The sequence below is a fragment of the Aplysia californica genome, unplaced genomic scaffold (genome assembly GCF_000002075.1).
Source record: "Aplysia californica isolate F4 #8 unplaced genomic scaffold, AplCal3.0 scaffold00173, whole genome shotgun sequence".
NCBI lineage: Eukaryota > Metazoa > Mollusca > Gastropoda > Aplysiida > Aplysiidae > Aplysia > Aplysia californica.
Genome location: NW_004797443.1, coordinates 53,613 through 75,604, shown reverse-complemented (window position 1 = coordinate 75,604; position 21,992 = coordinate 53,613). Strand labels below are relative to the sequence as shown.

The 21,992-nt window shown below is 41.7% G+C and overlaps 1 protein-coding gene across 2 annotated transcripts in view; it reads left to right on the top strand.

Annotated features, from left to right (window-relative positions):
* Window positions 1–717: 717 nt before the first annotated feature.
* Window positions 718–21,992, top strand: part of LOC101863342 (integrin beta-PS) — a 30,908-nt gene continuing 9,633 nt past the window's right edge. The window contains exons 1-17 of one of the 2 annotated variants that reach the window (XM_005098114.3): window positions 718–1,005; window positions 2,885–2,973; window positions 3,984–4,081; window positions 5,957–6,067; window positions 7,285–7,366; window positions 8,717–8,848; window positions 9,279–9,375; window positions 10,157–10,256; window positions 10,937–11,023; window positions 12,068–12,151; window positions 14,063–14,137; window positions 15,211–15,396; window positions 16,751–16,830; window positions 17,763–17,814; window positions 19,238–19,393; window positions 19,931–20,073; window positions 20,926–21,083. In XM_005098114.3, coding sequence (XP_005098171.1) covers window positions 2,910–2,973; window positions 3,984–4,081; window positions 5,957–6,067; window positions 7,285–7,366; window positions 8,717–8,848; window positions 9,279–9,375; window positions 10,157–10,256; window positions 10,937–11,023; window positions 12,068–12,151; window positions 14,063–14,137; window positions 15,211–15,396; window positions 16,751–16,830; window positions 17,763–17,814; window positions 19,238–19,393; window positions 19,931–20,073; window positions 20,926–21,083 — 1,705 coding nt within the window. In that variant the 5' untranslated portion in view covers window positions 718–1,005; window positions 2,885–2,909. Of the gene's footprint in view, window positions 1,006–2,884; window positions 2,974–3,983; window positions 4,082–5,956; window positions 6,068–7,284; window positions 7,367–7,399; window positions 7,419–8,716; window positions 8,849–9,278; window positions 9,376–10,156; window positions 10,257–10,936; window positions 11,024–12,067; window positions 12,152–14,062; window positions 14,138–15,210; window positions 15,397–16,750; window positions 16,831–17,762; window positions 17,815–19,237; window positions 19,394–19,930; window positions 20,074–20,925; window positions 21,084–21,992 lie in introns of those variants that run through there. The other variant, XM_013082410.2, reaches the window with a different exon arrangement.

Below are 21,992 nucleotides of genomic sequence, written 5' to 3'. Positions count from 1 at the left end.
GGGGGGGTAGCGCAGCGTACGTGGGCCTATTAAATTTTCACTCATGTAAATGGCAAAGTACGGGTTCAATTAAAATGGGATAGGCCTATACGTTCTTATACTAACATGCCACACAGCCGACTACAAGCCCTCTGACCGTCTAGGGGTAGGCCTACCGTTGCGAAAGCAAGAAATAAAAATAAACAGACAGTTAAAATAATGAGACTGTTGAGAATTTCATCGAAGGAAATCGTTATAAAGGCCTTGGACATTATCTACTTTCATGGGAAAATTAAAGGCAAACGAGACAGTTGCTATAATACTAGGTCAATAATAAATTCAATTAGCCTACTCCGAAAACTGAACCGAGGGATTATGTTAAATTATAGGAACCTGAACAAGCTGATGTTTGTTGTTGTTGTTTTAAAAAATAAAAGTATTCATGCACAGAAATGTTGCAAGCCCTGACCACCGATCCGTTTTAGATCTTCACTTGTAACAGGACATACATGAAGAAATGAAAGTCTATTATAAAATTCCGCGAATAACGAATGGTGAACGTAAGATAGGCCTAGCTCCTAAAACTGCCGCTAACTCGAATTCTGCTGTTTTGAATTTGACTAGGCTAGACACTTTGATCATAATAAGTACGAATCAGTACGATTACACCCCCCCCCCCTCCCCCGTCGGTGGTGAGTTTCATTGTATTGTAGGCCAAGGAGATTTTTAAGCTCCTTGTTGTAGGCCTACAGGTTATATAATTAGTCAATCCACGATGGGATGGTCAAATGTGAGTGACACGTTCACCCGTAACGTACGTACGAGTACGTAATAATGAGCACACGCCGAAAGAATTTTATCCCTTCCTTTTGCTTTTCCGGTGTGTGACGTCAGACCAAGAACTAAGAACCCAAGAGCCAAGAACTACAACTCAGAAAGCAGGGGCCAGGTCCAGAGACGGAAGAAGGGAACGAACAGTGTGAGTAACAGCATCCTTCAACAGTACAGTGTTTTCGGGAGCACAAGGTAAAGTTTTGTGGTCAATTAACGATCGAAAACGTACACATTAAAACACGAAGGCATGCCATAAGTTGATGACATGTTTTGTTTTGAAAAGGTCATTGTTTGCTTAGAGTTAGCTTGTGATTTTCGCCGTTAGTAGCCCTGTCGCTTGACCTAGATCTCGGTTCTAAGACTGGAAACTAAAGGTTACTCACTCTTCACTTCCTGATTTCTCGTTTCTTGTTCAATCTTCTCTCATAATTGTGGAGGTTAAACTGTGAAAGTGGAATAGTGACCGTTTATGATACGTTTAGTTGTCAACGCAAACTTGTGTGTCTGTTCTTTAACTTATTTTATTTCATGATAGATCTAGATTAACCAGTTTTGCATCTTGTAATAAATCTAAAATTCTAGAGTCTAGTCGAGAGTCTAGTCTGTACTTCTCTACACTACTTTGTCACTTTTACAACTTAGACTGGCTTACTACTTAGTAACTCAGTAGTCTGTAGATCTTCAAGGCAACAAGGTAAGGCCTTGATTTAGCCTAGATTCTAGAATCTTGTTCTGCTGAAACTTAAATCTCTTCTAAAGATCTAAGATCTTTGTCTACTGTTTGTTTGTTGGGAAACTCCAAACACATGTTTTGAAGCTACACAGCAAGCCGCTGCAAGCACATGGCACATGATACATCTCTGTGATTGGCCTAAATATAATGACGTATTGCCGCCATCCATTTTTGTCGTCTTCCGGGGTTTCCCCCAAGACTCTTGGCAGTAACTGTTGACTATCTCGCCATGTTTGTTTTTTTGTATAATGTAATTCGTGTCTTTTATTTATAAAATAAACAATCTCATCAATTCTCGTTCCATAAGTTTTCTTCTCCTCAAAGTCAAAGTTGTACACACACACACACACACACACACACACACACACACACACAGCAGGCGGCAATGAAACCTAATGACCTAGACTATCACGCGCATAGCGGCAAAGCCGGCCTGCCACCGTGAAATCTTGTCAACTGGCGAGGGAAGCCCCGGAAGACGACAAAAATAGATGGGAGAAATATCATGTCATTAATATATATTTTGGCCAATCACAGAGGTGTGCTAGGTGCTCGCTGTACTCAAAGATAGTACATAACAAGATGGGCCACTTCTCTCTTTGAGCCAATTAAAAAAGTGTCCTCAAAATTTGGTGGCGCCCTCGCCCTCTTCACAAAAGCGCACTCTTTGCGAACAGAGTTACCCTACTTGAGTTTTACAAAATGAAAGTGAAACTAGCATGTTTTGGGATAAATTTCGGAAGAACGCTTTTTAAAAAATGGTTACGCTGACAAAAAACCTCTTCCGGAGGAAAGGGTGAAGGTTTTCTTCGTTTAATTTGACTTTAGAATGAAAGGCGAGAGGTCATTAAAATTTTAAAAAACCTAATTCTCCGCACTGAACGTACCCGAACTGCTGATGAACAGCAGTCGAACTGCGCACGCAAGGAGGTGCTATTCCTATTCTTCTTCTGGAAAAACGAAAGAGAGCTTCAAAACAGACTGCAGCGCCATCTGAAGCAAAAAGCATACTTCCTGCGGACACTTTTTTGGCTGAGTGGCCCATCTTGTTATTTACCATCTTTGCTGTACTGTAGCTTCATGTGTGTACTCCAAACTCAAACAGTACAGTTGAAACAGTCTACCCAAATTCCAGATCAGTAGCCTACTGGATGCCAGTTTTATTTACAACTTTTCTCAGGCCAGTAAGATCAGAGGGGTTTAAAAAATCGTTTAATGTTACTTTTTTTAGAAAGTCGTCTAGTACTTTTTCCATTTTTCTATCTCTGATAAAAGAGGCATTTATATAATATTAATATTATTCATTATTGTGTCTCCATTTTTTTGGTTCATTTTCAGACCTGTCTCCCCCAAAAGCATAAACATGACACTGTGCACATTGTTGCTTTTGTCTCTAGCATTCCTCTGTTCAGAGGTTTTGTCTCAAGGTAAGCAGATTGAACTACTACAAATCATGCGTGTAATGTCTGCGAAAAGAGAAATAATAAAATTAAGGGCCTCTTGGTATGTAAGAGACAGCGGATGCGAGCCAGGCTTCGCACCACACCTTGAGCATGGTCTGGGGTTGTTTTTCAACACAGATACAGCAGTCAGACCTGAGGATATCACCATTTCGTCTACTTAACTCTACAGGATGTAGAGCTCTGGTTTTGTCTTTCATGAATGCAATGGCAACAGACTAACAAAATTAAAATGCTGGCTGTGGACCTCTTGTTGTAATGAAAAGAAAAAAAAAATTAGGACAAAAAGTCAAACTTTTTTATTTAAAAAGCAACAGTGTCTTGAATGAGAAACACCTACATCCCAACACTAACTTTTTTCATTAGTTACTGTTGTATCCAAAATGACTTTCTTGATTGCCTGCAGACGGATAAAAAATACCAACCCAACCTATAATGGCTACAAGACCTTTTGAACCTCCCAAAGGCATCATTTGTTATTCCAGTGTAGTTCAATAAATTGCAAATATAATGAAATTTCGTTTCACCACAAAGACATAATTTTCAAAACATCATGATCATGTATGTAGACAAATTTCTAAACAGTCAGTAGACTGCTTGTGAAGTCAGTGAACCACAACGCACCACACAGCCAAGGAATACAAGAGAAGAACAATAATACAATTGGCACTCATCTCTTGACTGTCAACCCCCTGTCTTGCCAATTAGGCAGATAATGGGAGATATGATATTTTTTTAGCCCTGCTATTTTCCTCCTGAATTTCTTAAATGTTTGGTTGGTAACTATTTTTGAGTTTTGTACTTTTAACCATCAGCTATTTTTTTTAGGTATTGATATTATTGTGATCGTGCTGGATGTTTTGAAGCTTTGACAAAGTTTGTACCAATTGTTTGTGCAGCATATTTCACGTTTCCTGTTAAACAGTGCAGTATATTATGTAGATTTCATTCACCTTTCTCTTTCTCCGTGTTTGCAGGAAGTGGGGACAGAAATCCCTGTTTGGCTGCCAGTGCCCAAGACTCTTGTGCAGCATGTATAGCCACTGGCCCACAGTGTGGCTGGTGTGTGTCGGAGGTGAGAGGCAATGTCTCTATAGTCAGCCTGTCTCTCTCTCTGATCGCCCTCTCTCTTTCTGTCTCTCTCTCTGTCTCTCTCTCTCTCTCTCTCTCTCTCTCTCTCTCTCTCTCTCTGATCTCCCTCTCTCTCTCTCTCTGATCTCTCTCTGATCTCTCTTTTTTTTTCGCTCCCTCTCTCTCTTTCTCTCTTTTTCTCTGATCTCTCTCTCTTTTTTTTCGCTCCCTCTCTCTCTTTCTCTCTATTTCTCTGATCTCTCTCTCTCTCTCTCTCTCTCATCTCTCTCTCTTTCTCTCTGTTCTCTCTCTCTCTCTCTCTGATCTCTCTCTCTCTCTCTCTCTCTCTCTCTCTCTATCTCTCTGTCTCTCTCTCTGTCTACCCAGCCCGTCTCTCTCTCTCTCTGTCTCTCTCTGTGTCTCTCTCTGTCTCTCTCTCTCTCTCTCTCCCTCCCTCCCTCCCTCCCTCCCTCCTGTAAGTTAAATATTTACATGCAAAAATTCTTCTTATGAAATAGGAGATAATAGACTTTTGGGGATTATTTTATCCGTCATGAACAAAATAACAAACCCAACTTCCCTTTAAGTTTCTAAAACAAGGGTTTAAATACCCCTTAAGATAGAAAACTAAAGAGTGAAGGAACCTCTTAAGTTGGCTTGAAAAGGGGAGTCCTGCACACACACACACACACACACAGGCACGCACACGCGCACACACACACACTCACACACACACCACCACCAGCACACACACACGCACGCGCACACACACACACACTCACACACACACCACCACCAGCACACACACACGCACGCGCACACACACACACACACACCCACCCACACACCACACCCACACACACCCCCCCAACACGCACACACACACACACACATTTGTCATTTGTTTCTAAAAAAACCCTAATTCTCAAGATCAGATTCCTTTGCATTAATCAATATAATTCTGTGAATATAAAAAATGTATACTTTTTTGACATCACTAACATAACCCCTTGCAAAATTATTGGTTTCGTTCTTTGATTCTGTAAAAATAGACAATTGGTTTCTGGTCCCATCTTTTCTTCGTGGGTGGTTGGCGGGTGCTATAGTATGGTTTGCTTCTTCTTTCCTATCAAACATCTATCGTCCTTATCTCCCCTTCTTCTTTTTTATGTTTGTTACTCTCTTGTAACACCTCTAGTCTTCTGGCACTCATAAGACCTTATGCAGTTTCGAGTGCCGTAAAACCTCTACTAGAACTAAACATTTTTTCTTCTGTCCTAGCGTTCCCTTCCTCTTCCAATCCTGAATTTTTTTCTTTCTTTTTTTCATTTTGAGTGTAACGTAAATACTGTTACTTTATTTAGCTGTGCACAGAGACGAAATAAAAAAAGGCAAGCTGCTTTCTGAAATGTCTTGCATTGCATGATATTGCTACCATTATTGTCTTTCACTATAAACTACAATTTTTTTACATTGTAACTAAAAGTTCCAGGATTCACTGGTAAGATGGTCTCCATTACAATTTTTTTTTTTGTTCCTTTCCAAAGCGCACAGGATTGATCAATGAAAGTCTGTTGAAGAAGTATCTTTTCAAATGATAACTTAAAATTTTATCCCGATTATTGATGTTGTGTCTGTTGTAGAGGAATTGACATGGAAAAATAAGTGTTATTTCGTTTTTATAAGATATCCGTTTTTAACACTTTGCTGTCACATCGCGCCAATCGGCGGTGTTTATCACCCAGTATGTTTAGATTTTCCTGAAAATGCCTTTGCCTTTGATGGCAAGGATTTTTATTATATGAGCCTTGTGATGGCAAAGTGTTCAGTACTCGGTCTGGAATATGTGTCTCTTAATTGTGCTTCTCTTTTTCCCCAGAAATACGAACAAGAAAACCGACTGCGCTGTGACACTTTTGAGAACCATGCACGGGGAAAGTGTGACACGAACGACATCCAGTACCCACAGGACGAACTACTGAAAATTGATGTGAGTACAGTTTGGACAATGATAATGACAATGACAATCTTTATTCATCTTGCAGGGAGAAATTTGTCTTGGTCGTTAACAATGGCAGTAGACGTTAGAAAGGTTAGGTGCACTCACGCATGCGCACAACAAGACAGGACATTAGTAAATACATGTCTCACATGCTGGGACAACCCGCTCTGTAAAACACTTTTTCTCTCTCTCTCTCTCTCTCTCTCTCTCTCTTTCTCTCTCTCTCTCTCTCTCTCTCTCTCTCTCTCTCTCTCTCTCTCTCTCTGGCTCTGGAAACTTTCAGAGATATGCCTGGTTTTGTCAGTGGGTTTATTTTACAAAGTAACCTTTTTACAGGGGGCGGCAAGTCATGTGAGGTTTCTCAAATAAGAAAAACTGAAGCTAAGAGAGAAGCCAACAAGCTGTGCACATCCTCAAGTAAAAGTGAAGCTGCTAAATGCTCAAAATGTGGCAATCTCTTTTCTGCCAGAAATGATCGTGAGTGGTTGACGGGTGCTCTGGTGTGGTTTGCTTCTTCTTTCCTATCAAACATCTATCGTCCTTATCTCCCCTTCTTCTATTTCATGTTTGTTACTCTCTTGTAACAACTCTAATCTTCTTGCGCTAATATGACCTTATGCAGTTGCGAGCGCTGTAAAACCTCTACTAAAACTAAAAAACTAAACAGAAATGGTCTCATTGGCCATTGCTGACGCCTTAAGTCATCTTAACCTTTGTTTCTTCTGTTTTGCTTAAGAAATACCTACCTCCTTTGCCACTTCCTTTGGGCTCCTGATTCTTTCTGCAGCCTTTCTACTGCTACTCCTTCGCTTCTTCTTACTGCTGTCTTTCTGCCACACTCATGATCTTCTGGTAGGAAAGATCTACACCTAGCCTTCTCGGACAAAGGCGAAAAAATCTCGGAGGGCCCGTGTGCAAGTTGCGCACGTTAAAGATCCCTTGGTGGTCTAAAATCGATAAGAGTAGGCTTCGGCCGCCACCCGGGCAAAATTCAAAATTTCCTTCTAACTGAAAATATTAGGTGTGTCCTGCTAGCTCATATGACCTTATGCAGTTGCGAGCGCCGTAAAACACTGTACCAAAACAAACAAACAAACAAACAAACAAACAAGAAATACCTTCCTCTGCAGATGTCTTGGTCATCGTCAGAAGGTGACCGAGTGATAGGCTATTATAATTATTTATTTATCGCATCCTCTCCACAGAACCGCGCTGTGCAAGATGGGGACAAACCAGAGGATGCTGTGCAGATTCAGCCCCAGAAAGTGAGGGTCAATGTCAGACCAAGTGAGTTGCTGTAATAATAATAATAATAAAGTGAGGGTCAATGTCAGACCAAGTGAGTTGCTGTAATAATAATGATAATAATAATAATGATAATAATAATAATAATAATAATGATAATAATAATAATAATAATAATAAAAAATGACGTTTATAGTGCGCTCAACCCCGATTAAAGTACAAAGGCTCTGAGTGCTTTACAATACAGTACAACGTACAACTGTAACATAAAACATTGTGTTCGGACTAAAAGAAAATTACTCCAAATGTTCTGCTTATTATTTTAAAAACAGAAATGACTTCAGCTAATATTGAATGAATCAAAAGATTTTATCACTCTTAAAGTAGAATATAGAAGGCATGACAATATTCCTCATGAGGAAGTTAGTCCTGAGACTACGAAATGTCACAGTGTTGTGTCACTGTCAAATTAAATATTTGTCGTCTGTTTAGCTCTTTATCTTCGAGTGGGGTAAAGCCACTACGCCGGGGCCCTTTTTTGGTGCTTAATCTGAAAATGACAAAAAGGTCACTAAATGGGTCATTAAATCGAAACTAGCAAACCTATTTTGATAGTTCTTCATCTAATGAATGAACTTCGGTTATAAAAGACCTGTTTTCGGCAATTGCTGGAAAGTAGTTTGATGTTGAAGTCGTCGTAAAGGAATCTGCCCGAGCCGCTGTCAGTGGCTCACCGGCACAGTGGTTCCGACCGCGAGCCACTGGGGGCGGCTTGCTGGAGATAAAGAGTTAAGCTCTATGATTTTTTGTTGTTGAGAGTTTCGAATGATTCGTTTTGTGTGTTGTTTTCCCTTGTCCATCACATTGTTGTTATCGATCCAGTTGTCTGTGTGTATCCTTTTACTTAATCTTATCTCTTGTTTAAAAAAAACCCAAGGGAATGTTGTTTTAAAGATCAGAATGCATTGTTGCGGATTTTTTCTTTGATAGTGTGTAATAAAAGAGTACCATAGCATTCAGGAATTATTTAAAGCTTTGCAATTTGTCGTAATAATGATTTTGTACAGTGCAAGTGAAAAATGTATCAGTTTCTCAAATTTGATGATTCTGTCTTATTAGACTGATTGCTTTCACTGTACAGTAGAAATTGGGTATTTTTAAACAGAGTTTTTTTGTGGTCACAATGCCCCTCAATGACTTGCTTGCAGGTGGTTGGCGGGTGCTCTGATGTGGTTTGCTCCTTCTTTCCCCTCCTTCTATTTTGTGTATGTTACTCTCTTGTAACACCTCTAATCTTCGGCACTTATATGACCTTATTGTGTTGCAAGTGCCGTAAAACTCTTACTGAAACTCTAAAAAATGACATGCTAATGTTGCTTTGTTTTTTCACAGACAAACCAATCAGGATTCCGTTGATCTTCCGTCAAGCTGAGAACTACCCTGTAGACTTGTACTACCTTATGGATCTTTCTAATTCCATGGAAGATGACAAAGAAAATCTTGCAGAACTCGGAAATTTGATTGGTGAGTTTGCTTTTGTTGTCTCGTTCTTTCCCTTTAGTTTGTAATTTTGAACGAAGGTTCTATGTTTTAACTCACTGACTACGGTTCCCGTCACAGGTACGAGACGGGTGCCCAGTTCGTCGGTACGGGTCCCGTACCCCCAGACGGGAAGGACTTTGCGATTTTGTTCGGTACCTTGTGCTCCCGTCACATGTATGGGAACGGACTCCAGTGCTAGTTTTGCCACTTAATTCGTTTTGTGCCGAGTTTGGCGGAAGTTGAGTAGTAACTTTGTAAATAGTTGAAGGTGAAGGACAGTCACCCCAACTGGGGTTGAACTGACCGGAACTCTCGCTATGTAATTTTGAACGAAGGTTCTATGTTTTAATGTATTATGATGCTGTGAGATTTTTATTGAAATTGTTCTTTTTTTCACATTTCCCCCCAACAGCTGAGAAAATGTCTGCAATCACCAAAAACTTTCGATTGGGATTTGGATCTTTTGTGGATAAAGTAGTGTCTCCGTACGTCAGCACGGTTCCCAGGAAGTGAGTATACGATGTAGACGTGTGAAGATAATGTATATTTGTTTGTCTATCCAATGACTATTTGTTTGTATGCATCCGTGTCTATGAATGTGTGTTCGTGTGTGTGTTGAATGTGTGTGTGTGTGTGTTTGAGAGAGAGAGAGAAAGTGTGTGCGCATGTGTGTGCGTGTGCATCTGTGTGTTGACGAGTGTGCATCCGTGTCTATGAATGTGTGTTTGTGTGTGTGTTGAATGTGTGTGTGTTTGAGAGAGAGAGAGAGAGAGAGAGAGAGAGAAAGTGTGTGTGCGAATGTGTGTGCGTGCGCATCTGTGTGTTGACGAGTGCGTTTGCATGCATGTGATCTCCATGCTGCAGCAAATTTCTCTTTGTGCAGATAAAAAGTACAATCTTATTGTATCATCATAGCTGAATTGGCTGCTAATTAGAAATGGCAGAATGGGCAACATCTACAACAGTGCTGTTCGTTATAATTTTATTTGCATAATTGTGGTTGAATTGATTGAATTGAAGTTGAATGTGGGTCGTTGGCGGGTGCTCTGGTGTGGTTTGCTTCTTCTTTCCTATCGAACCTCTACTGTCCTTATCTCCCCTTCTTCTTTTTTATGTTTGTTACTCTCTTTTAACTCCTCTAATCTTCTGGCGCTCATATGACCTTATGCAGTTGCGAGAGCTGTAAAACCTCTACTAAAACTTTTTTTTAAAAGAATAATTTCTGGGGGGGGGGGTTTCCCGTAGGAAGAGGGTCGTCCTTTTCATTTTGAGTGGTGTTTGATTTTTCAGGTTGAAAGAACCTTGTAGGATGGTCACCGGGGAAGCTTGTGAAGCTCCGTATGGGTTCAAGAATCAGCTCAGCTTGGATTTGGAAACAGCAAAGTTTGCGGTAATCATTTTTGTGGTCTTTACTTTTACTTTATTAACTCTGATCAGTTCTTTCTCGGGATTTGGTGACTCGGGTAATGATGACTCTCGGGCACTACATTTCTTTTTTAAATTTTTTGTCAACCTTTAATAGAAATTTCTGCTATACAGTGGTGTCGATGACTCTCGAGCCCTACATTTCTTTCATTTTTTGTCAACCTTTAATAGAAATTTCAGATATACAGTGTTGTCCGCCTAACAGCAACCCCCTTGGGAAGCAAACTTTAGTTGTTGTGTGGCAGAGGTTGCTTCTAACTCTTTCCACCCCCTCACACCCCCCCCCCCCCCCCCTTGCGTTTTTTGTAACATAATGAGATTGTGCCGAACATGCACCTGTCTAAGACAACCACTTTTCTCCTTGACAATGGGTACCCTTCTTAGACAATTTTGTGGGTGGTTGGTGGGTGCTCTGGTGTGGTTTGCTCCTTCTTTCCTATCAAATACCTGTCGTCCTTATCTCCCTTCCTTCTTTTTTGTGTATGTTACTCTCTGTAACACATAATCTATTCTTCGGCACTTATATGACCTTATTGCGTTGCAAGTGCCGTAAAACTCTTACTAAAACTAAACTTAGACAATTGTTACTGTATTTCTTCAAGCTCTGGTGATGTATTGATGATGACTGGATTTTTTTTTTCCCAGAAAAAAGTGAGAGAGACGCGTGTCTCCGGTAATCTGGACGGTCCAGAAGGTGGATTTGATGCCATCATGCAGGCAGTGGCTTGTGAGGTTAGTCTCCTGAATGTTAGCATCTAAAGAAAACAGTACCGAAGAGGTTGAATTTTTATGCACGACTACTTTTATTTAAACTCTTGCTTCTTTCCGACCAAACATCTATCGTCCTTATCTCCCCTCCTTCTTTTTTATGTTTGTTGGCGCTCATATGACCTTATGTAGTTGCGAGCGCCGTAAAACCTCTACTAAAACTAACTCTTGCTGTGGGTATAGAGGTGAAATAAAAAGGTGCAAGAGCCATCATTGGCCCCTTTCAAATGTTTAGATTGGGAAAAGGAGATAGGGAAAAAGAAATAAATCCCAGACATTTGAAGGGGTCTAATCTAAAAAGTGGTTAGTGCCACTGGGATAGTTTCGAGGGAAATAAGAAAAATCTGGGACGCTCATTGTAAAAACAATCAGGAAACGACAAATTCAGTTTTTGGGACACATAAATAAACATAAGGGTCTTGAACATCTAGCTCTCACTGGCAAAATTGAGGGCAAGCGAGGCAGGGGAAGGCCCAGAACAACATACTTAGGGAACCTAAACAAATGGGTAACAGGGGAAGATCAGGGAAAGCTTTTTTTTGAGAGCATCCGAGCTGAGGAATGAGTGGAGAACCATGATCGCCTATGTCTGTCGCAGATCTGGCACTGGATGATGAAGACAAATCTGAAATCAATCTCCATTTTCGAACTGGAATAGGGAGTTGAAATGAGCATATATATGTTTCAGTTTTGCAGCACAGGGTTCCTTGCAACCTTTGAACCCGAAAAACTTTTCTTTTGGTCAGAAATGCCCAATACATTGGTATTTCGCTACCACATTGAACCTGACTAGTGGGTGGTTGGCGGGTGCTCTGGTGTGGTTTGCTCCTTCTTTCCTATCAACCATCTATCCTCCTCCTTTTTTATGTTTGTTACTCCCTTGTAACACCTCTAATCTTCTGGCACTCATATGACCTTATGCAGTTGCGAGCGCCGTCAAACCTCTATTAAAACTAAAGACTAAACTGTACTTGTTGTAAAATCTTGGATGTATTTTTCTTCTCCCAGGGAGAGATTGGTTGGAGGCCTATCTCCCGAAGGATGCTGGTGTTTTCAACTGATGATGGCTTCCATTACGCTGGGGATGGAAAGGTATGTGTACAGTTTCTCCTTGGTCCCAGTGCATGAGTTTGTTTTACATTGGTGCACCGCAGGGAATGAAGAATTCTTTTTTCTGTTGTTGTCGTTATTGTGTGTGTGTGTGTGGTAGCGTATCCGTTCGAAATGTTTGGAACCCCAAAGAGCGTGCTCTTCGCTCGCCAGGGCCACCTCCTCTCTTGAGTCTTGTTGTTGTTGTTAATCCTATAGCTTTTGAGCATGTTCCTTTCAGCCCATCTTTTTCTGCTAAATATTTGACTGCAATTAATAAGAGTCTATGTGTGGGTGAACTCGCAAGATGCAAAAGAAATCTCGGGAGGCCCAAAAAGCGGTTCAAAGACACGATAAAGGAAAACCTTCACCTCGCACAAGTAACCCCCAAAGAACTCAAAAGAACCGCCACCGAAAGAAACGCCTGGCGCAGGGCCGTCCGTATTGCCAGCAGAAACAGTGATACAAACTACAGGGAGAGGCTGACAATCAGAAGAGAGAGGAGACATAATCCAACCACCACAACCACGACATTCCAGTGTCCCCACTGCAACAGACATTGTTCATCCAGGATTAGATTGCACAGCCACATGCGCGTCCACAGATTCATCGTCATCTTCGGCAACGAAGGACTACCTACATGTGTGGGTGGTTGGCGGGTATCTCCCCTCCTTTTTTATGTGTTTGTTATTCTCTTGTAACACCTCTAATCTTCGGCACTTACATGACCTTATTGTGTTGCAAGTGCCGTAAAACTCGTACTAAAACAATAAAAAGAGTCTGTGCGTTATGTCTTAACTTGTTCTGTTCTCATGTTAACAGGTAAATCATTTAGAGACCCGGGGGGGGGGGGGGGGGGGGGGGGGGGGGGGGTGCTGTTCCTTTCCTACTGACAATACCCCAGTGAGTGAACAGTGAATACTATAGTATTACATTTTGTTCTGATTTTGAATGAAGATTAAATGTGGGTGGTTGACGGGTGCTCTGGTGTGGTTTGCTTCTTCTTTCCTTTCGAACATCTGTCGTCTTTATCTCCTCTCCTTCTTTTTTGTGTTTGTTACTCTATTGTAACACCTCTTATCTTTGGCACTCATATGAACATTGTGTTGCAAGTGCCGTAAAACTCTTACTAAAAAAACATACTCTCCTCCTTCTTTTTTGTGTTTGTTACTCTTTTGTAACACCTAATCTTCTGGTGCTCATATGACCTTATGCCGTTGTGAGCGCCGTAAAACCTCTATTAAAACTAAAAGAGAGTTGCTGGGAGGGGCACCTCCAGTAATGCGCCACCACTTTCTGTAAATAATCAAGATTGTAAATATTTGGTAAGTGACTCTTTTGCTTGAAATTATCTCTCAAGCCCTCAAACTGGTATGGAATAACCTTGTTTTGATAAAGTGATGGTTTTTATTTCAGCATTTTAGGGTTAAACAGTATAATAATAATGGGTGTCTCGCGAAAATAGTCTTCTGTCGCGATCACACAGAAAGTTCCTCCTTTTTTGAAATTCTGAGTTGAGATCCATGATGTGTTTGATGTGGCGTCGGCGGCGTAGTGGTTAGGCTACCGGACTCATAATCGTGAGGTTGCGGGTTCAGGGGTTCGAGCCGCGGGCCCGACGTTATGTCCTTGGGAAAAGCACTTTACATGAATTTTCCTCACTTCACCCAGGTGGAAATGGGTACTTGGCTATAGACAACGAAAGATCTTGTCAGTATGTTAGTGTTTTAGCGCCTTTAAATGGCTGCTTGCACTTTATGCTTCTCAGGAAGTTGAGGTTGTTTCAGAATGCTCTCAGGTCTGCTGGGGTAATTGTATAGATTGAGATTGTGAAGCGCATAGAGCTTGCTGTTGAGCGGGGATTTGTGCTATACAAATGTTATCTATTATTATTATTATTATTATTATTTACAGCTTGGAGGAATTGTCCGACCCAACGACGGCGTGTGTCACATGGAAGGAGGACTTTACACAGAAAGCTCAAATCTTGTGAGTACATTGTTGGGAAACACAGATTGTTGGCAAGCTGGTACACTTTTCTAAACTCTTTATCTCCGGCAAACCGCTCCCAGTGGCTCACGTCGGAACCACTGTGCCGGTGAGTCGCTGACAGCGGCGCAGGTACATTCTTTTACCACGACTTCTACATGAAATTACTTTTCGGCAACAGGTCTCTTATAACTGAAGTTGATTCATTAGATGAAGAACTATCAAAATAGGTTTGCTAGTTTTGATTTAATGACCCATTTTATGACGTTTTTGTCATTTTTCGATGTAGCACCAAAAAAGGGCCCCGGCGTAGTGGGTTGACACCACTCGGAGATAAAGAGTTACCCTAGAAAGCAGAATTTGTCAGGAAAGATTAAAAAAAAAAAAATTTCATTCGTAACAATTTTACCTCTTCCTTGTATATCTCTTCTTGCTTGTTTCACCATTTAGAATTTGAATTATAACAAAATAGTTCTCAAGTACATACAACCGATATCACAGATTAAGAAACAGTAAATTTAGAACATTAAAAATTTTGCTTGGTTGTTCTGGTGTGGTTTGCTCCTTCTTTCCTATCAAACATTTATCGTCTTTATCTCCCCTCCTTCTTTCCTATCAAACATTTATCGTCTTTATCTCCCCTCCTTCTTTCCTATCAAACATCTATCGTCTTTATCTCCCCTCCTTCTTTCCTATCAAACATCTATCGTCTTTATCTCCCCTCCTTCTTTTTTATGTTTGTTACTGCCTTGTAACACCTCTAATCTTCTGGCGCTCATATGACCTTATTGTGTTGCAAGTGCCATAAAACTTTTACGCAAAAAACAAAGAAAAAAACCCCTTACGAAACTGTACTGAGTGGGTGGTTGGCGGGTGCTCTGGTGTGGTTTGCTTCTTCTTTCCTATCAAACATCTATCGCCCTTATCTCCCCTTTTTCTTTTGTATGTTTGTTACTCTCTTGTAACACCTCTAATCTTCTGGCGCTCAAATGACCTTATGCAGTTCCGAGCGCCGTAAAACCTCTACTAAAACTAGAAACTAAACTAAAACTTCGCTAATCTTTTGTGTCCAGGATTACCCGTCGGTCAGTCAGATTGCCACCAAGATCAAAGAGAAAGCCGTGAGCGTGATCTTCGCGGTGACCAAGGACCAGTTCCCCATCTACGAGAAGCTGAGTCAGTACATCGAGAGCTCCACCACGGGGGAGTTGGCCAACGACTCCTCCAACATCGTCAAACTCATCCAGGACAACTACGAGGTGCCTGGTGTTGTTGCTGTTGTTGTTGTTGGTGTTGTCGTCGTTTTTGTTGGTGTTATTGTTGTTGTTTTATTGTTGTTGTTGGTGGTGGTGGCGGTGTTGTTGTTGGTGGTGGTGTTGTTGTTGTTGTTGTTTTTGTTGTCGTCGTTTTTGTTGGTGTTGTTGTTGTTTTATTGTTGGTGTTGTTGTTGTTGTGGTTAGCTCATCCAGGACAACTACAAGGTGCTTGCTGTTGTTGTTGTTGTTTTATTGTTGTTGTTGCTGTTGGTGGTGTTGTTGTTGTGTGTGTGTGGTAGCCTATCCGTTCGAAATATTTGGAGCCCCGAAGAGCGCGCTCTTCGCCAGGGCCACCGCCTCGCTTGGGTAGCGGGTGAGGCAGTCCTGAATCCTCACCTAAGAGATGCCACCGCCAGACTGTTGTTGTCGTAGTTGTTGTCGTTGTTGTTATCGATCCAGCAACAGCTGGGCTCTCGCCCTTCTGTCCAATGCCATGTTGTGATAAGTGCAGGTTTGCTGCAGTTGCTGTAATGTTCTGTAGAGTGAGTTGTCAGTGTTAGGTCTCGGAGGGTGAAAGGTAAACCTGCTCTTCGCTTGGGTTCTTAACCATGGTTGTGTATCGTCAGTTTCCGACGCTAAACTGTGTCACCTGTCCAAGACAACCACCCCCCGGGGCGGTGCCACTGACTGAAGTGTTTTTAGACCATTCCCAAAGGGGGGACATTTCTGGCTCTAATGCACAGTAGAATTGTAAATGGGCTGATCCAACAATGTCATGCTCATAGCTGTGCCTGATCTTTTTCTTTCCTAATCCTTACTATCGTCATTTTCCTCTACTTCTTTTTGTATGTTTGTCACACTCTTGTGACCCGTTATTTCCGGGGTGCCTTGATAGTCGAAGCAGACCTTGTGCTGTTGAAGCCAGAGAGGTGAGCAGAGTAAGTCTGATTCCCTGTAAGGACTTCTCTGTTGACATCCACCCTTTGGCACTCATATGACCTTTTGCAGTTACGAGCGCCGTGAAACCTCTACTGAAGTTTAAAAAATGAGAATCAAGACTGGGGTCTTCTGCATTTGAGGATAAAGCGCCTCACCACCACTCCAGGCTAGTCCAGAAATATAAAAGACAGAAGTGGATAGGCACTGAGGGCAAAGAAAGAGCTGGAGGGAGACAAGTGGGATAGCAGAAAGGGAAGGAAGAGACGAAGTGAGAAAGACTAAAATGGAAACGAGAGAGAAGGCAAGAGAGTATTGATTTTTTTTAAAAACCTGTGGTGCCTTTTGGCATGGCATTATAATATTCGTCAGCTTTCAAATTACTCGTTTTTAAATGAAATTTTTCTTCTTCCTTGTGCAGAAAATTACGTCTAAGGTCAGCCTGAGAACACAAAACGTGGGAGACAACATCACAGTGGAATTTTACTCTCGATGCTTTGGGTAAGTAATGGAGTGTCAGTTTTTATCTGATGAATATTCTCTCCTTTTCTTGAACTCATATTCTCAAAGTTCTATTCCGTGCTTTTGACTTTGAAAAAAATTCAATTTTAACGGTTTCTTGGGAAATTTTATATGTAGCACTTGGCATGGATGACCAAATTGTAGATAGTCGACTGGAATTGATTCATTTTGTAATGGCAGATGATTTATATATAACTGTCATACCTGAAAATTTAAGCAAAGGCTGAAAGGGGGGCTCTCGTGGCCTAGAGGTTAAGGTGTTGGCCTCTCATTCAAAGGTCCCGGGTTCGAATCCGGGTAGCGACCGAAAAATTTTCTTCTCTAAAATTGTCTCCTTTCACCTCCTTTCCTGCTCTCTAGCAATGTTCTGTTGTCTGCTTTCATTTCCACTTTCTGCCCCCACCCCCTCACCTCCTTAGCCCCCTCCTCTGGGCTCCTGACTCTTTCTGCAGCCTTTCTACTGCTACTCCTTGGCTCCTCCTTACTGCTGTCTTTCTGCCACACCCCTGATCTTCTGGTAAGAAAGATCTACACCTAGCCTTCTCAGACAAGGGCGAAAAATCTCGGAGGGCCCGTGTGCAAGTTGCGCACGTTAAAGATCCCTTGGTCGTCTAAAATCGATAAGAGTAGGCTTCGGCTGCCACGTGGGCAAAATTCAAAATTTCCTACCAACTGAATATATTATTAGGTGTGTCCCGCACGCTCATATGACCTTATGCAGTTGCGAGCGCCGTAAAACACTTTACCAAAAAAAAAAAAAGACTGAAAGGTAAAATGTTTGTTACTTTAAACTTACTGATTGAATTGTAGAATTACACATTTTTGATGTTGTGCCTTGTTACAGATTCTTTTAATGATTGAATCAGTTGTCAGAAACTGTCCCATTGAGAGCAATTTTTGTACATTTTCAGAACTGAAGAGAAAAAGACCAGTGAATGCAGCAATATGAAAATTGGACAAACTGTAAGTGAATTTTTGGTCACCTGGGATTGGTGGAGTTAACAAAGTAGTTTCCTCGGTAGTTGGCAATTTATACATGCAGCTTTTAGTTTTTTTGTTGGGTGGTTGGAAGGTGCTACTGGTAGGTCATAATTTTCTACTTCCCTTCTCTTGTTTGTGTCTGTCTGTTTGTTTGTCTTGTCTTTTCCCTAGTGCTGGATGACTGTTAATGTGTGGATGTGCTTATTCAAACTCAAACTTTTCAATTCTCTGTGGCTTTTATCTTTTCCACAGGAAATATCAGAGCATATCCCCCCCCCCCCCCCCCCCCCCCCCTCCCCCTGAGGGCGGTGCTACTGACTGAAGTGTCTTTAGGCCATTCCCAAAGGGGGGGACATTAACCATGTTCTTATGCACAGTAGAATTGTAATTGTAAATGGGCTGATTCGTCAATGTCATGCTCATAACTGAGCCTGAACAGCAAGAGGGTTTTTCTTTCCTAATCCTTACTATCGTCATTTTCCTCTACTTCTTTTGTATGTTTGTCACACTCTTGTGACCCGCTATTTCTGGGGTTCCTTGATAGTCGAAGCAGACTTTATGCTATTGAAGCTAAAGAGGTGAGCAGAGTAAGTCTGATTCCCTGTAAGGACTTCTCTGTTGACATCCACCCCTTGGTGCTCATATGACCTTATGCGGTTTCAAACGCTGTAAAAAAGTTTCTAAAAAAAACAACCAGAGCTTATGTTTCAAATATGAAAATGCAAGGAAAAGTATTGACATGATTTTAACATATTACTTCATCATGAAAATATTCGTAATAACTCACGCTGGTTAAAAATGAAAGATCAAAATTTGTGTCTTTCATCATCATCTTCATCCAGTGCCAGATCTGCGACAGACATCGGCGATCATGGTTTTCCATTCATTCCTTTGCTCGGATGCTCTTAAAAAAGCTACGTTTCCCTGATCTTTCACTGTTACCCATTTGTTTAGGTTCCCTAAGTATGTTGTTCTGGGCCTACCCCTGCCTCGCTTGCCCTCAATTTTGCCAGTGAGAGCTAGATGTTCAAGACCCTTATGTCTATTCAGGTGTCCCAAAAACTTGTCTTTCATAGTGGAAGAGATTTATCCAATTGCAATTTCTGTTGTCCGATTGTCTTATTGGGTGGCAGGTCATTTTTTTAATGCTCTTTTGTGGTCAGCTACTTCTGTAAGTGTAATTTCCAAGGAACAGAGTTTTTGTGGGTGGTCTGGTGTGGTTTGCTTCTTCTTTCCTATTGTCCTTATCTCCCCTCCTTCTTTTTTATGTTTGTTACTCTCTTGAACCACCTCTAATCTTCTGGCGCTCATATGACCTTATGCTGTTGCGAGCGCCGTAAAACCTCTACTAAAACAAACCAACAAGAACAGAGTTTTTATACACCCTTTAATGACTTTGTTCCAGGTGACGTTTGATGTTGAAATCACTGCTACGGCATGCCCGGCCGACAGGAAGGAGTGGCGGAGACAGATCTCGATAAAACCGGCTGGCTACCAGGAGAAGTTAGTTCTAGACCTGGACCTCATGTGCGAATGTGAATGTGAAAAACCGGAGAATGAGGTGAGTTGTAAGACGGTTTGGCAGTTCTCCCATGTCAGTAGTGATGAGTGCCAACTGGATGTGTGAGTGGGTGGTTGGCGGGTGCTCTGGTGTGGTTTGCTTCTTCTTTCCGATCGAACGTCTATCGTCCTTATCTCCCCTTCTTCTTTTTTATGTTTGTTACTCTCTTGTAACACCTCTAATCTCTTGGCGCTCATATGACCTTAACCAGTTGCGAGCGCCGTAAAACCTCTACTAAAACCAACTAAACAACTGGCTGTGTCTGAATTAAAAGAAAACAAAATTTTCATGTTTAGAATTAAGAATTTTTCTAAATAAGGCTCAGTATTGTAGTTTGCTCCTTCTTTCCTATCGAACATCTATCGTCCTCATCTCTCCTCCTTTTTGTGTTTGTTACTCTCTTGTAACACCTCTAATCTTCAGCATTTAAATGACCTTATTGTATTGCAAGTGCCGTAAAACTCGTACTAAAACTAAACTCCGTTGTAAATGTATTTTTTCTAAATTATGTTTAAAAGTGACCGTGACTATTCCCAGGTGCCCAATAGTGAGCTCTGCTCCGGGGGAAACGGTACGTACGAATGTGGCAAATGTACGTGCAACCCCAAGAGGTACGGCAAGTACTGTGAGTGCGAGGCTGATGATGTCACCAGCAAGGAGTCCCTCAAGGAATGTATCATGTAAGTTCTACTACTCATTTCCTTCCTCTGTCGCAGTGTGTCCCAACTTTGTGCCGTGTCGATTTTCTCCTTGAGCCTTCTCCTGACTCGTTTAGTTGGTGTGTGGTACTGGTTGGCGTGTGCTCTGTTGTCATTTGCTCCTTTATTCCTCTCAAACGTCTATCATCCTTATCTCCCCCTCTTCTTTTTTTGTGTATGTTACTCTCTTGTAACACCTCTATTTTTCGGCACTTATATGACCTTATTGTGTTGCAAGCGCCGTAAAGCTCTTACTAAACTAACACACACACACACACACACACACACACACATACACACACACACACTCACACACACACACACACACACAAATGCACACACACATGAATAGTCATAGGATAGAGATGCTATATCGCTTATTATACTTTTACTTTACTTTTACTTTACTTTTCCGATTCCGGTTTTTATCAGCTGTGTTTTGTGTGTTGTCACTAAACATAAAGATATGGGTGGTTTGTGGGTGCTCTGGTATGGTTTGCTTCTTCTTTCCTATCAAACATCTATCATCGTTATCTCCCCTTCTTCTTTTTTATGTTTGTTACTCTCTTTAACACCTCTAATCTTCTGGCGCTCATATGACCTTATGCAGATGCGAGCGCCGTAAAACCTCTACTAAAACTAAAACCAACCACTCCAATGTTAATGAGAAGTTCTTCTAAAAATCCTTCCAAATTCTGCAAGCATATTGAGAATACTAAAAACACTGAAAATGGAAGATAAAAGGTGAATTCTGAAAGTTCCAAAGAGATCTTCGTACTAGAAGTATTCTAAGATGTGAAGAACTAAAAACACAAAAATACCTATGTTCCCCAGGCCCAACGCCACAGTTCCTTGCTCCGGCCGCGGCAGTTGTGAGTGTGGGAAGTGCAAGTGTTCCACGCGTTCCTCCGACTCGGCCAAGCTCTTCAGCGGCAAATACTGCGAGTGTGACGACTACTCGTGCAACCATTACAACGAGCTCATTTGTGGAGGTGAGGCTTACATATTAATGATTGTCGTAATAATAATAGATAGCATTTGTATGGAGCAAATCCCCACTCAGCAGCAAGCTCTATGCGCTTCACAATCTATGATACTATTACCCCAGCAGACCTGAGAGCATTCTGAGACAACCTCAATTTTATGGAAAGCATACAGTGCAAGCAGCCATTTATAGGCGCTAAAACACTAACATGCTGACAAGATCTTTCACTGTCTATAGCCGGGTACCCATTCCCACCTGGGTGAAGTGAGGAAAATTCGTGTAAAGTGCCTTTTCCAAGGACACAACATCGGGCCCGCGGCTTGAACCCCCGAACCCGTAACCTCAGGATTACGAGTCCGGTAGTCTGACCACTAGGCTTCTTCTTTATTTTTTCCCCGCTTATACCCTTTTGGAGGGTGCGGTGGTGGAGCACTTAGTGCGCTCATCTCTGGAGCGGAAAGTCCTGGTTCGATCCTCAGTTCGGACACAAATTTTTTTCGCCCCTCCTGCCCACCCAGCAGTATTGGGTACCTGACTTCGAGTTGGGGAAGTAAAGGCGGCGTGGAAAGGAACGGGCCACCCTACCATTATGCCAAAGGCCCAGGAAGTTGTCTCACTAACAAGGCAATACCCAATATCCGGATTGGATGCGGGAACAGCTTTGCTTTATATACCCTTTTGGGTGTCATGGGAGGAGGTGAGGCAATGGTGCTGAACAAGACATTGACAGTGGTCAGCTTTGTTTGTTCTCACTGTCGTAATTCAATAGGGCTTGGTTGATTGTAATAGCAGTGACTCCCCTCTCCCACTCTGTCTGTCTCCCTCCCTTTTTCTCTCTTTCTCTCTCTCTCTCTCTCTCTCTCTCTCTCTCTTTTTATCTTTCTCTCTCTCTCTCTCTTTCTCTCTCTCTCTCTCT